Source organism: Taeniopygia guttata, chromosome 5 (genome assembly GCF_048771995.1).
Source record: "Taeniopygia guttata chromosome 5, bTaeGut7.mat, whole genome shotgun sequence".
Lineage (NCBI taxonomy): Eukaryota > Metazoa > Chordata > Aves > Passeriformes > Estrildidae > Taeniopygia > Taeniopygia guttata.
Window position 1 is genome coordinate 19,418,874 of NC_133030.1, and position 13,880 is coordinate 19,432,753.

Below are 13,880 nucleotides of genomic sequence, written 5' to 3' on the forward strand. Positions count from 1 at the left end.
CTACAAAAAAGGACATTGATCAAGGTGTTGCTGTTTCATTCACTCACCACAAGTCTGGTTTTTGAAAGAAGCATCGAGACGCACAAACACTTGCATCATGGGTGTGAACTGCACTTCAACCTGGACGCCAAAGCTTGTGTCCATGATCATGAAGAATGAGGAAGGTCTGAACATGGTGACACTAGCTACACATGAGAAACAAAATGGTCACTTTCTGAATAAGGCCAAATGCCGAAAACACAATACTGTTCTTTTTGAATTTCTATTGAATTTTTTGCAAATTCAGAAGTGAAATAAAGATCTGGAGGTCAGAGATATGACATGGACTCCTTAGTTATCGAAACAAAAATAAAATTTCTTTCTAAACAAGTGTGGCCACAGGGGTAGTAACAAAAAAAGATGTAAAAGAGGTAAAGAGATGCCTTCACCTTTGTGCAGTGAGAAGGAAGTAAATCTGAGAATATTTAAATCAGGAGACTGTAAATTCTGTTTGCTAATGTTTGAACCCTTGCCTGTGCTTGTCCTGCATTTCTCTATGACACCAAACATCCCACTTTACTTCAAAAGCACTTGTGTAATTTACTGTTAGAGAAAAATCTACCTGCTGACATGGGCAGCTGGGTGTAGATGGAGTTCACAAACACACCCCCATCAGGTTTGACATCCACGATCTGATAAGGAAGAGGAACAAAAGACAACTCTGTGAATCATAGAATGGTTTGGCTTGGGAGGGACTTTTAAAGGTCATCTGGTTCCAAACCCCCTACCATGGGCAGGGACATCTTTCACTAGCCCAGGTTGCTTAGGGTCCCATCCAGCCTGACCTTGAACACTTCCAGGGATGTGGCATCCACAACTTCTCAGGGCATCCTGTTCCAGTGCCTCACCCCCCCCGCCCCCACAGTAAAGAATTTCTTCCCAAAATCTAATATAAACCTGCCCTCTTTCATTTTGAAGCCATTTCCTCTTGTCATATGACTTTGTGCCCTAGTAAAAGTCCCTCTCCAGCCTTCTTGTAGGCCTGGTTTAGGGACTGAAAGGCTTCTCTACAGTCTCTCCAGAGCTCTCCCTTCTCCGGGCTGAACAACCCCAACTCTTCCAGTCTTTCCTGATAGGAGAGGCGCTCCAGACCTATGTTAGTCTTTGTGCCTCATCTGGACCTGTTCCCACAGGTCCTCCATGTTTTTCTTATGCTGGGGATGCTTCCCAGAGCTGGATGCAGAATTCCAGGGGAGTCTTCCCAGAGCAATGTAGAGGGTAAGAACCCCTCCCTCACCCTACAGGCCACACTGCTTTGGATGAAGCCCAGGCTGGCCTTCTGGGCTGCCAACCACGTGTGAAAAATAACTATAGTCCAAAGAGTAACAATGAGAAGGATCCCACTGATATTAATCAAACCAACACTTAAAAAGGTAGGCCTTTGTGATTTTACCTCCCCCTTATTTCTACTTTGTGCACTTTACTAATTTTCCCTGCCAGAACAGAATTACTTTTAAAGGGACTTTCTCAGCTCTTTAGGGGATTACATCATCTTGTTTCTCTGAACACATCTTAATGATTAATTACATTAATTAACTGTTGTAATCATAATTACTAACCTTGAAGCTCATGGTCTTTCCCCATCTAATTGGCAGAGAAAATAGCTTTTTTCTGCTTTGTGAGTACAATGTGTTTCTTAATGAAATTCCACAAAGCCAAATTTATGGCTGATCTGATTTTCATAAGAAAATCCACTTCTTTTCACTTGATTAAAAATATCATCTACTCATCATACATATGCTGAAAACCTGACAAAGAAATGCAGCTGTCTGACTGATTAAGCCCTAATTTCTTTTCTCCCCATATTTTTATTGTGCTTATTTTGCATGCTTACAGTTTGTCCTTTATTCATGTTGAGGGTCACTGACTTTAAGCAGGTCTCAGTGTCAGTTAGGCCACACTTGCGTAGTTCTGCCAGGATGGTAAATTTTTCATCGTTACAGTCCTGAAAAGAAAAAAGTCAAGTTATTTCATAGAAGACTAATTACAGAAGGTTTCCCTATAAAATTTTATCTCAATTATGAAAAAGTATTTCTTTTTCTGGAGAAGATACAGACTACAGCAAATTCCAGAGCTTTCTTGGCTGAAGACTCAATTTTTTCCTGTTTGAATTATTAGGAACAAGAAATGTAGAATCTGGATTTTACTGATTATATCAGTACAGATGTCAAGATGGAGATCCAGATGCATATTTGGTTTTATTCATGACGACTTCTAAGAGTCTATTCAATTCTGTTGTAACTCTCATCTTTCTGTAGCTGGTATCAATGCTAGACAAAAATTTCTGATAAAATATGTTTTAGGTGAACAGTAGCATACAACATTTTATTTCCTTTTACTGAATTGTGCAGATGGGGAAAAAGGAAAGCAAACAACAAACAGAAAAAGCCCCTAAAAGATCAAGAAATTTCACCTATACATGTCTGTAATTAAATATTTTAATTATAATTAATTTCAAAAAGTTCTATTTCTTTTAAGTTATTTTTAAATGTTTAAAAACATTTAAAAGCTAAGCAAGATGCATCAATTAACTTGAAGTGTTTTTCTGTATTTAAACTCCACGAAAATGAAAAAAAGGCTGTTTTAAAATATTTTTAAGATTATATATGTTTAAGATTATAAATTAAGATTTTAAATATTATAAATTATAAAATAAGATTTTTAAGATTATAAATTAAGATTATATATTTTTAAGAAGTTAAAAAATTTTAAAAATTACAGTTACTGTAATTTTTATAGTTGTACCATTTGGCCAAATACCTTATAATAGAGTAACATGGCAAAAATTATGCAACCCAGTAAGAAAGCTGGATTAGTTGTAGTGAAGGTGGCAAACCAAGCAAATTATTAAAAAGACAGTGCTCTTCAATTACTCTCTAACACAACTGGAAATTTTCCAGCGAGCACCACACACAGTTGCATGACATCCTAGTAATTAACTGATGATTGTCAGTGAAATGGCAGGTAGCAAACATCTGGCTGAGTGGCAGGGAATTTAATGATGTTATGTCAGAAGTGCTAAGTCTCCTAAGTGTTTTATTTCTATAAATCTATAAGGCTTTATGACCTAGAAATATCCTCTGAGTCCCACCTTAGAGAGGACATAGGTGCAGTCTCCGTGGTGATCATAGTACTTCATATCATAGGTGGAAATGTGGGAACCTCCCACTACAGAGCATGTTCCTGGGCAGGACTTGTCTTGGCAGCTCCACTGGCCTCCATTACAGGTACTGGAAGAATAAAGTTAGGTGAAATCACTAACAGTGCTCCAGAACAAGAGGACCTACAGAGCTGTTAGGTGCAGCTGCTTTGCTATTGCTTTTCCCTTCAAGCTGTGGTTTAAGGTTTCCAAAACAGGTTTAAGGTTTCCAAAATGCAGTGAACTTGAGATGCAACACATTAAAATCAATTTCTCTGATAACCATTCCCCTTGCTTATCTAATTGTTTTCCTTCTTTGGACAGGTGAAATCTCCAAAACAGGTTTTGGATAAATAATTGTGTGAATTTTTTCAGGTAACATAAAGCACAATAACAAGTTAAAATATCTTCTGGGTGGGTTTTTTTGGTTGTGTTGCTTTGTTTTTGTTTTTGTTTTGGGTTGTTTTTTTTTTTGTTTGTTTTTGGTTTGGTTTGGTTTGGTTTGGGTTTTTTTTGTTTGGGTTTTATTTGGTTTTTTGTTTGTTTGTTTGTTTTTTGTAATAAAAATGTATCATAAACTAATAAATAAGAAAAGGAAACTCCACATCTGCTCCTCATGTAGATGGTAAGGCACAGGTACAGGATTAATAATTGAGAAATTGAGCTTGTATTGTGTCATCCATTGCTTTCTCCAGAGAAAATAAATGTTTGCAAATACATTAATGACTACAACTTCATTCCCATCAGAGAATTCCAAATGTTTGAACAAAATAAACAAAGAGGAAGCATTTTAATTGACTGGTGAGAAATCTAAACATTGTAAATCCTTGTTTTGATCACCATGAGATAGAGTGCAAAGCTAGTTATGGCTGTTGCTAAATAAAACAAATAATGTTTTTTAGGGGTGCTTTAGAAATGTAGCAGTCAGTTAAATACACATATCAGTTACCAATGAGGCAATTGCATATAATAAACTATTAAACCCATTAAATATATGAGAGGCAATAGTGAGTTAGAAAAGTAACAAAGGTTACCAGGTCTGGCATGGATCTGAAAAAGAAGCTCCTGTAGCATAGGTTTTGCCATTGTAAATACAGGAGCACTCCTGCTGGGGAATGCAGCCAGAATTGTTGATGTCATCAAATACAGTCCCTAAATTTAAAAAAAAAAAAAAAAGACAAAACCTTGATCATTTAAAGAGGCATTTCCTATACACCATTTCATTTGTTACAAATCCTAAATATTTATTTAGCAAGAGACCTGCAGTTGTTGTGAGTGGATGCAGCAATGCTGAGGACAGCAGGATTATGTCAGTTTGCTGAGGGAAGGATTCAACCTTTGTATTCTTAAATTCCACCTGCTCTGAAAGATGGACTTGTAGCATAGGTGGCTGGTTTAAGATTGCTCTTTATTTGTTTGCTCTTCTTTTTTCCTGCTTTCTGAATTTTGCACATGTATTGGCAATTAATTCAGACATCTTTTCTCAGCTGACACATGACAAATGCTTGTCACTGGCAGCTGTGAAAAATACAACTATATGAGGCTTAAATCCCATGGAACCTACCCAAATCCTACAGGTAAGCTCTTGCTCTTTGAGATCAGAGATGTGAGTAGTTAAGGACTTGCCTGGGGGGCAGAAACAGCCATCAATACAGTGTTCTTCACAAAACAGAGATCGTCCAGGATTCGTGCATGTATCAGCACAGGGGGAGTTGCACTCCTGGTACTGCATGTTGTAAGGACACTTCTTGGCTGAAATTTAAAGGAAGAGATTTTTTTTTTCAGTCAAAGGTATTTCTAGTTCTCTATACATGTAAATATTTGTATCCATCGAAGTTTTTAAGCTATATAAAAAAAACCACACCAAACTGCAATTGACCACTAGCTCTCAAAATTTGCAAGTTTAACCACCTAAATCCCTATTTCAAAGTTGAAATGTGCACTTCATGACTCTGGTGCTGAACTGGCTCAATAGGTAGATTTCTGGGGACAGCAAGGTTACAACCTCAGAAAGCCAGCAAGGTCTGTGTTCCCTGTACTGCTACTGAAATGTAAGACTTAAATTCCTAAAGCTTTAGTATATTTGCATTTTGAGATACCATCAGAAGGACAAATAGCACACCATAGGCTTTTGTTTTGGAGCAAATGCTGGTGACACTATCAACAGTTACCCACTATAATCAAGTATATGTTTAAATCAATACAAACTCATCACTATCAAGCAAGAGGAGATAAATAGGTGATTAGCCAGACATACAGCTGTGAAGATCCAATCAGTTAACTGAGAACAACAAATGCTGTAGCCACCATGAGGAAACAGGAATGTAAGCACGTATGCCTCATTCTTCCTTCTTGTTTCTCCTTTACTTGCTTCCTTCACTGCACCGGTTCATTAAATTACATTTTGACTCCCGTTAGAGTATCCATGTTAGTGTTTTGGTAGAGCTTAATTCAGTTTGCATTAAAATCTTTAGCTCTTTTGCTGAAGTCTTCATGCTGGAACTTACACATCAGAATTTTCTAAAGGATTCAAATCTTGGACAGCCTGTAACTCTTCCTGCATCCTCAGCATGATTTGGGAGCTTGTTAGTTACTGAGCATGAAGTAAGGCTGTCTCCAGTGATACTCACGGCACAGTTTTGAAGTTCTCCAGTCCAGGGGCTGCCCACCAGCATGAGCACACTGCCGGGAGTACTCAGCAAAGGTGTCACAGATGCATGAGCTGTTTTTAGATTCTGCAGAGCGGCACAAGTCATCTTGGCAAACCTCAATGTAATCTTGAACATCAACTAGGTCATTACACTCTGCAAATGCAGAGCTGGTCAAGATTTTCTCACATATGTCATCCTTTGGAGGAAAAAAAAATAGACAAGTCTCAGTAAATAGGAAGAAGTTGGTGGGGGGGAGTTGGTATTGTTATTTTTTGTACTTATGTAATGTAATCTTATAGCTCTCTTTAAGTTGTTGTTGCCTGAGGGCTTTTCCTATTGACCTGTATGAAGCTGTGGAAGGGAATGGATAAATTTGAAAGAAAAAGAAAAGGATGGTTAGGATCCTTACAAGATTATCAGAGCAGTTATATGTTGGGATAGACGTGGAGTCTTCACAGTGTTCTGTTGGCCCATCCATTTTCTGCATATTCCCAAACTGCAAGGCTGTCATCTTAACATCTGTAGAAAAGAAGTTTAATAGTGAAGATCAGAGCTTTTTGTTCAAAGCAACTGCCTGTTATCTTTTCTTTCCTCTCAAGAATTTGGGTCAAGGCTGGCCAAGACAGCTCCCTTAAGCCTTTAAAAGTGATCATCACCCCTTCCAAAGGAAACACTACATCACTATCTCAATTTCCTTTATACAGCACCCTGGAAAAAGCAAACATTGGAAAACAATTCTCAGCCTATTACATCTAGATGCACACTAAAATTTTTTCCAGAAAAATAACAAACTCTTTTCAGATTACATTGAGCCCATTCGGGGCAGAGGGAAAAAAGATCTAAACAGGAATTTGGACAATGGAGATTGTTGTAAGACAAGGTTTAGGAAAATGTTAAAGCTGGGAATAGTTAAAAAGATATGATCTACAAGGATTATGCAAATCAGCAGGGAAATGTGGACATACTGATTTTGAGACAAAAATGAAACTAGAAATTTACTGTCTAGAAAATATAATTACCTTTTGTTTTATTGAATAGATTTCTATATTTAATTATTGTATTAGTGAAAATCTGCTCATTTTTATGGAGTTACCTGATTAGTTTTACCAGCATGGTTTACAACAGTGGCATGCAAGAGATATGCAATCAGTTGTTAGCACCAGCACAGTATTTACACTCAAAGCATTAACATACATAGTCTGATCTCTCTACTGCAAATTTTTAAATGGAGATTGAATCCTATCTTATGGGTAAACCATTTGACAGGATGGGAAAGAGGAATGCTGATGATGTCAGACCCTGTTGGAGATCCCATAAACCTTTTTTTTTTTTGTTAAATTTAGAGCACTTACTGTTTGAAATGAACTCATTGTATATGGGAAAGCCATTGAAGTCACCACAAAGTCCACAAGTCTGATTGGCATATTTCTCATTCAATTCCAGCTAAAATGATGAATAATAAGTTGATAGAAGTTAGTATAAATATTCTAAAGTATATCCAAGACTAAAGAAAACGCTTGCACCTGCTGTCTCTTAGTCTCTTCACAGTCAGATCTGTGGAATTTTATTTAGCAATTTAATTCAAACAGGAAGGATAAAGACTCAGCTTAGATTTGATTGCAGAGTCCAAGTTATTGATACTATTGACACAGACTTCAAATTTCACTGTACTGTCTATACTATTCCTAGCCACTTTCTTCAGGAAGAAAATCAAATCCACAGAAAAAAATTGAAGGCATAGGAGAGTGAAATTCTGCTTAAAAATATATCTGAAGAGGTAAATAGGCCCTATAATAATACCAATAGCTAATGATATAATGAAAGTGATTTTTCATCCTATTTTAAGCAGATGCCTGCTATCCACTAGGTATAAATCCATGTAATTTTCTTTAGGACTACCTGGATACAAGCCTATTTTTACTAAAGAAGAATTGCCCAACAGTGTGAGATAAGAAGGCAGTAGCCATTCTCTAAACAGGTAGGGACAGGCCTAATCAAAGATTAGCTCTGTTCTCTAAAGGAGTAAACAGGTCCAGGAGCAGTTCTTACCAGAATGCTGTCCTTTTCATTCCACAGTAACACAACACCAATTTTGCTGCCAACTTTCACATAAATGCTGCTCTTCTCTATCGTAATACCAGATTGACTATATGGCAGTTCAACTCTGGGAAAAGGCAGAAAGAATGCTACTTAGCTTCTGATCCAAATGTTTGATAAGAAGAAGGGAAAGTCTTGTGTCCACCAGCTGTAGGAATTCTAAAATAGTGTATTTTTGGGAAAGAAAAGCAATTACAAAATAAGATGGTCCAGTGTTATCAAGTATGGATCTAAATTTGGACCCAGCTTCTCAGAGCATTTCATCCAAATTTTATTTTTGAGGCAATCCTTAAGGGAAGGATTTATTTTCTGTGACAGGAATTAATAGCATTTTACTCATTATTTACGTTGGTAAAGGTACATAACTTTTTCTTCTCAAACACACCAAAGTACTTGGCAGGACTGGGAGAAAAAAAATCCTGTAGATACCTAAGATGTGCTATGAGTGAACTTACCTGTTGCCATCGACCAGGACAGCATCTTCTGTTAGTTCTGCAACGACACCTTCGAGTTTCATGGTGATGCGGTTGATTGTCGGAGTGTTTGCCACCACTTCACGCCTAATCTGGATGTTGAAATCCTCATAGGGAGCGTTGCAGTGGGAGGCAAAAACGTAATTACAGAGCCCAGGAAAGGTGAATATGTCCCCGTCGAAGGTCTTGAAGTGGAAGTTGCCCCATGTGCTGCACACACGGCCATTGTGAGCAGGATTAGCAGCTGTGAATTAAAACTGGCTGTTAAAAATGACTTAAAATCCCCAGCCTCCACATCAACTTGTCCAAAGCTTCATTTTCTCACTAAATGTTTCTTGCCTGCCTACCTCCATTTGTTGTTTTCTGTCTGACACTATACAGCTGTGTATTCATTCACCACTCATATCTGTTAACTCATATACCCTACAAATGGTTACAGTTATGTTCAGCTAGAGCTTAATTAGTCACCTTCATTTCAGCTAAGACAACTGTTTATTTCTGATCACCATGTTTCTCTTCTGAATTAGTCATGATTTCCTTTATCAGTATCTTTCCCCATTTATATTAAAGTCTTCTCCCCATACCCCCTAAAACTGAACACTAGCTGAATACATCTTGTTTCCTTTACTTACATGTTATTGCTAGATTTGTCAGCAGTGGTGGGATGATGTTCAAGGTGCCTGGAATTCTGATAGAAGCTAGAATAGAAATAAGAAAGAAATCAAAAACTAGCATAACAATACTTAAATTTGCATGTAGGATAGACCCACGAAGGACTAGAGAGTTTATATGCCAGACCCAAGAAAACAATGTTAAGCCTGTTTTATTTTACACAGGTTAAAAGTAGATTATAAAATTTGAACTCAGGATATTTAAGTCATAAGAAATTGCTTTCAGCTGTGATGATCTGCATTTTTTACATGTTAACTTTGACCCTTTTATAAAACTGTGCTGCATGAGAATATTGGAATTCTTCAGAGACATGGAGCAATACAAAGGGCTAAGCTGTACTAAATTAGCCTCTTACTGCTACAAAAGCATAGTTGCCTTCTCATTACACCTCCTCTTTCTAAGGAGGGAATAAAAATCTTGTAATCTTTTCTCTGTATTATATTTTTCTATTAAGGGGCTGAAAACTCTTCAGAATGGCCACACCTTGGTTGTGCAGGACAGACACAAATCATTACATGGTAAAAGTCAGCGAGGATGGGTTGTCATCTTTATTTCCTAACATCGACCACTGATTTTACAGCAGGCTGAAGTTGTCTCACTTCCTTTTTTTAAAAGGAACCAAACATCACTTTGATTTCATATGTACATGTTCATGCAGATATGCATCCAGCCTTTTCAAACACCTCTGTTTTCTTAGTTAACTATGATTATACAAATATAGCCATAATGTGCAATATCTGTGTGTGTACCTAGTAACTGGAGTCTAGTAAATATATTACTATTCTTAGAAAGAGATGTTAACACACATTTCATCTGGCACCACTGGCAATATGCTAAGGAGGGTTTTTTTTTTAAGGCATTTTTATTATTCAGTATGGATGTAGCAAATAAATACAAATATACAGTATAAATAAATGTACCATTTTGTTGCTGTAGAAGACCCCCAGAGAACTGGCTTCCTGTTTGGAATTCAATCTGACCTCCTGTTAAAAAAAAATGTGAAAAGCATATTAAGAGTAATATCCTGTACCTGAACTTTTAAAGCAAAGCATTTAGCTAGGATCAAAGGAGCCAGAAACAACTCCATAAAACAAAGGGGAGAATCTCCTTTATCTTATCAGAGGAAATGAAACAGGCTCCTCAAGAAACCTAAAATGTAATTATAGAAAGAGACATTCTGTTACAAATACTCAAAATTTCTAATACAAATAACATATATATTTTTTAATATGCTTTACAATATATTTTAATCCAAATAATATATATCTGCTTTCTATGTTTCTCTCAAAACTCACTGCAAGAGATTCTAATGACTGGACAACACCCCTTATTTGACTGCTGCACTATATCTCAGTAATATGTGAAACAATTCAGGAGAAATTCACAAAATGCAGGCAAACCATTTATCAAAATTATTGTGTAGAAGTTAGGTTATAAGAAAAGTCATGGAAGTGGTTAAAAGAATCAAGGGGCTTCAAGCTTCCTCCAATAATGGCTGCAGATATTTATGACAGTTTCTTTAGTGTATAAGCATAGGGCCTTTTCTCAGGGAGCAGATGGGAAACCTCCATCACAGATCTGGATTTGCTTTACAGGTGGGTACAAGGAGGAACCTCTGAGGGACAATACAAGGGCCGTAGCCTGAGCAGTAACCCAAAAGTAACCCAATGAACCCAGTTTCCTGTTCTACCCATCTACTGACTCAAAGATTGTTCAAACTCACATCTTCTCTACAGAAAACCTGAAGCATCATGCTATAAGGCTATTTGACCAAGGGTTCTCGCTACAACACCTGAAGCAAAGACTTTTGAGAAATGACAAATGTTCTCCAGAATGCTTTGATTCCTAGAAAAAGACTGACCCTGACCTCTTGGGTTGTCATTCTAAGATCTTGGATTTTATAAGTAAATATATCAGGCATTTCCCGTAAAAGTTGAAGGGTTACAACTTTATTTTGTGAAGTACTGAATGCAGTCAGGATATAATAACTGTACTTGTAATAGGTTGACTAATAGATACCTTTAACCTGCCAAGTGTAAATCCTCACAGGATTAAAGTGATGAAATGACTAATATCTGAACCCTTGTCTGGATTATGTGAATGAGCACTGTAGGTGTCTAGAGACTTTCTAAGTCAAAGCAGAACTGTCTATGGAATTTGTCCTAAGTTAGGCCCCCTTTTTCCTTATACAATAGGTGAGAAGAGTTCACAAAGAGAACCCCAAGAGATTACTGGCTTTGGAGCAGAGGGTTCTGGGCAACCCCACCATAGCTAGAGGTTGCTGCAGTGTATGCAGTTTCTTTCAGCTCTAAGCTTTTAATTATTTTCTCATTTAGCTTTATGCTTGACCGCTAATGATGTGCAAAGAAGTAATGTGGGACAGAGTTTAACCATTTTCCATTTCCTGCTCATCTTTGAGTATCATAGATAATAACATTAAGTAAATGTTTTCACATCATTATAATTTATACTGATTATAATTGATGAAAATATAATTGGTGAAAAATATTGATACAGATCAGGTAAGAGAAATACTTCTTTAACTCTACATAATAGGCTGAAATTTGCTTTCACATTACACATCCATAGGAATCTCAGCAGGCATAGAATCTTAGAAGGTTTGTTTATTCTAGTGTGGGAACCTTTGTAACAGGGCAAAATAGATCTATATATGTATTTTGTTCTATTAATTTTTCTCAAGGAAACAGCAGGAGCTTTTGTTTACTTAGCAAATACATTATTCCCAAGGAAATTCTACCTGCAGTGGTTTGTTTAGCAATTACACAATGCCACGTTGTTTACTATTATAAAATAAGTGTCTCTCAGTTGTAAGAAATTTACTATTTGATAACTTGGAAACTAACATAATGATTAAGAATATTTGGATGCATCCTGCAAAGTCTATATCCAGCTGGAAATATTGCTGTCACCAGTTTATAAAAGTTAATATTTGACACGAAATATAAAGGCAGTCACACATTTGCAGAGGTGGGATGGGACCATTATTCTTTAGTCCGGATATTGGAAAATATTTTCCACAGGGTGTGTTTCAAATAAAGAGGTGTTTGCTGGGTACTGTCTATCACACTCATTTTTCAAATCAGTTTATCAGATTAGCACTGCACAGGAGAAATAACTCTCTTATTCCATGAATGGCTGAAAACATTTCTGACGTTGCGTAACTACAAACAGACGTTTATACTCTACGAGACAGTTGTGTTTTCAAACACAATATAGACCAACTGGCCAGTGATTTAGTGTTTATTTCACAAACTATAAAGCAGCCTTAAATGATATTTGCACCTTTCAATGTTTTCAAAGTGTTATGCAAGATAAATTTACCTAGGCAATCTGCAGATTTTAAAATGTTATCTGAGAGGCCAGAAATTACTGTACATGAACAGGGCTGACTTATCAAGCTTGTACTCCTACAAGTAGATCCAATTTGATTGGTTTCAGCAACTTAAGAGGGTTACTCATATTAATAAAAACTGCCAAGACCAGCCCTGATGGATATAATATTGACAGGTGAAAAAACCCCATTCAAAATAATGGATTGTGGTGTCACATAAATCTCCCTGTCCTGCTTATACTCACTATCTGTAATTTATATAAATATTTTGCACAGGGTATTAGTTAGTATAATAATTAGTAGTATAAATTAGTTACTGCACAATTAGTTACTGACAATCCTTGCCATATGAATATTCCCTCCTGGTTTCTTTTGCAAAAGAAGTTGCAAGAAATGTTGAGAAATCTGGTGTTAGCTTCTGGTAGGTGACAAAATATTGACAAAGATTGACCAGTGGTCTGATTTAGCAACTGGAAAATGTAGTGGTTTAGATTTCATAACAACCATAACATTCATAGTGATCTAATACAAAATGCAACAGGAATAAAATGCTTTTATAAGGCATATGGGACACTGAAAATCTGACATTTTAAGACATGAATAAGAGTTTTTGGATTTGATCTTCAAGGTTACTTTCCATATGTAGTTATATATAGAAGTTTATTCAATATTAATATTGGTCCAGTTAATAGACAGACATTTAAAATGAAAATATATAAAGAAATCAGCCATCTCTTATATGAATCAATTAGTATAGTTGTTTAAAATGTATTACTAGGTCTAAACAGAGTATTTTTTCTTTTCCCAATAAAAAAGAAAATTTCTTACCTATTTGATGGACACAGCAAACTGCTAACAGGAAAGCCCATTGTGGTAGCAATATCCCCCTGCCAAACCCCATCTTGAGTGGAGTTTGGCACAAGGATGTTTGGTCTAAACTTGATCAGGACTGCAGTTCATCTGTGCTTTGTCGCTCTTATATAGTAGGTGACTTTGGCTTCAGTCCCAGATTGATTCAGAGAGTGTAGAAAGGTGAGGTTTGGGGGATTTTAGTTATTGAACAGGTAAACAGAGGATGCTCTTCCTTTCTCAGAAACTGGCCATTATTTGTATTTTGGGAGGAGTAAATACATTTACGTATGTACATTTTAAGATTCTATCTAGTAAAGAAATGATTGCAAATAAAATGCGACTCCTCCTCCACAAATCCTGGAACAAATTTAATTTGGTGTTGCTTTACGTTATGCAGATGGATGGCAAGTAACTGTTCCAAGTTTATCAGTACTATAATTGATGCCAGGCAACTCCTTGGCAAAAAACCCCGCTGATTTCTGAAGTTTGTGGAATATTTCCTATGTGGGGACCCAATGCTTATTGGGGCAGCTAATCTTCTTGTAAAAAGAACAGAACAATAGCCTTGAAGGGTGCTGCAGTCTCACATGGCTACTCTGAGTGTA

The 13,880-nt window shown here is 36.6% G+C and overlaps 1 protein-coding gene across 1 annotated transcript in view; it reads right to left on the reverse strand.

Moving 5' to 3' along the window:
• The window catches only part of LOC105759305 (mucin-5AC), a 39,027-nt gene extending 25,659 nt beyond the window's left edge, over positions 1 to 13,368 (reverse strand). Inside the window, exons 1-14 of the mRNA XM_030273281.4 lie at positions 13,252 to 13,368; positions 9,992 to 10,054; positions 9,032 to 9,097; positions 8,382 to 8,643; positions 7,879 to 7,993; positions 7,182 to 7,272; positions 6,239 to 6,348; positions 5,809 to 6,025; positions 4,805 to 4,930; positions 4,213 to 4,330; positions 3,131 to 3,269; positions 1,874 to 1,984; positions 602 to 671; positions 48 to 185 (exon numbers count right to left, since the gene is read on the reverse strand). Coding sequence (XP_030129141.4) covers positions 48 to 185; positions 602 to 671; positions 1,874 to 1,984; positions 3,131 to 3,269; positions 4,213 to 4,330; positions 4,805 to 4,930; positions 5,809 to 6,025; positions 6,239 to 6,348; positions 7,182 to 7,272; positions 7,879 to 7,993; positions 8,382 to 8,643; positions 9,032 to 9,097; positions 9,992 to 10,054; positions 13,252 to 13,324 — 1,699 coding nt within the window. The 5' untranslated portion in view covers positions 13,325 to 13,368. The remainder of the gene's footprint in view (positions 1 to 47; positions 186 to 601; positions 672 to 1,873; positions 1,985 to 3,130; positions 3,270 to 4,212; positions 4,331 to 4,804; positions 4,931 to 5,808; positions 6,026 to 6,238; positions 6,349 to 7,181; positions 7,273 to 7,878; positions 7,994 to 8,381; positions 8,644 to 9,031; positions 9,098 to 9,991; positions 10,055 to 13,251) is intronic.
• Between the last annotated feature and the right edge of the window lie 512 nt (positions 13,369 to 13,880).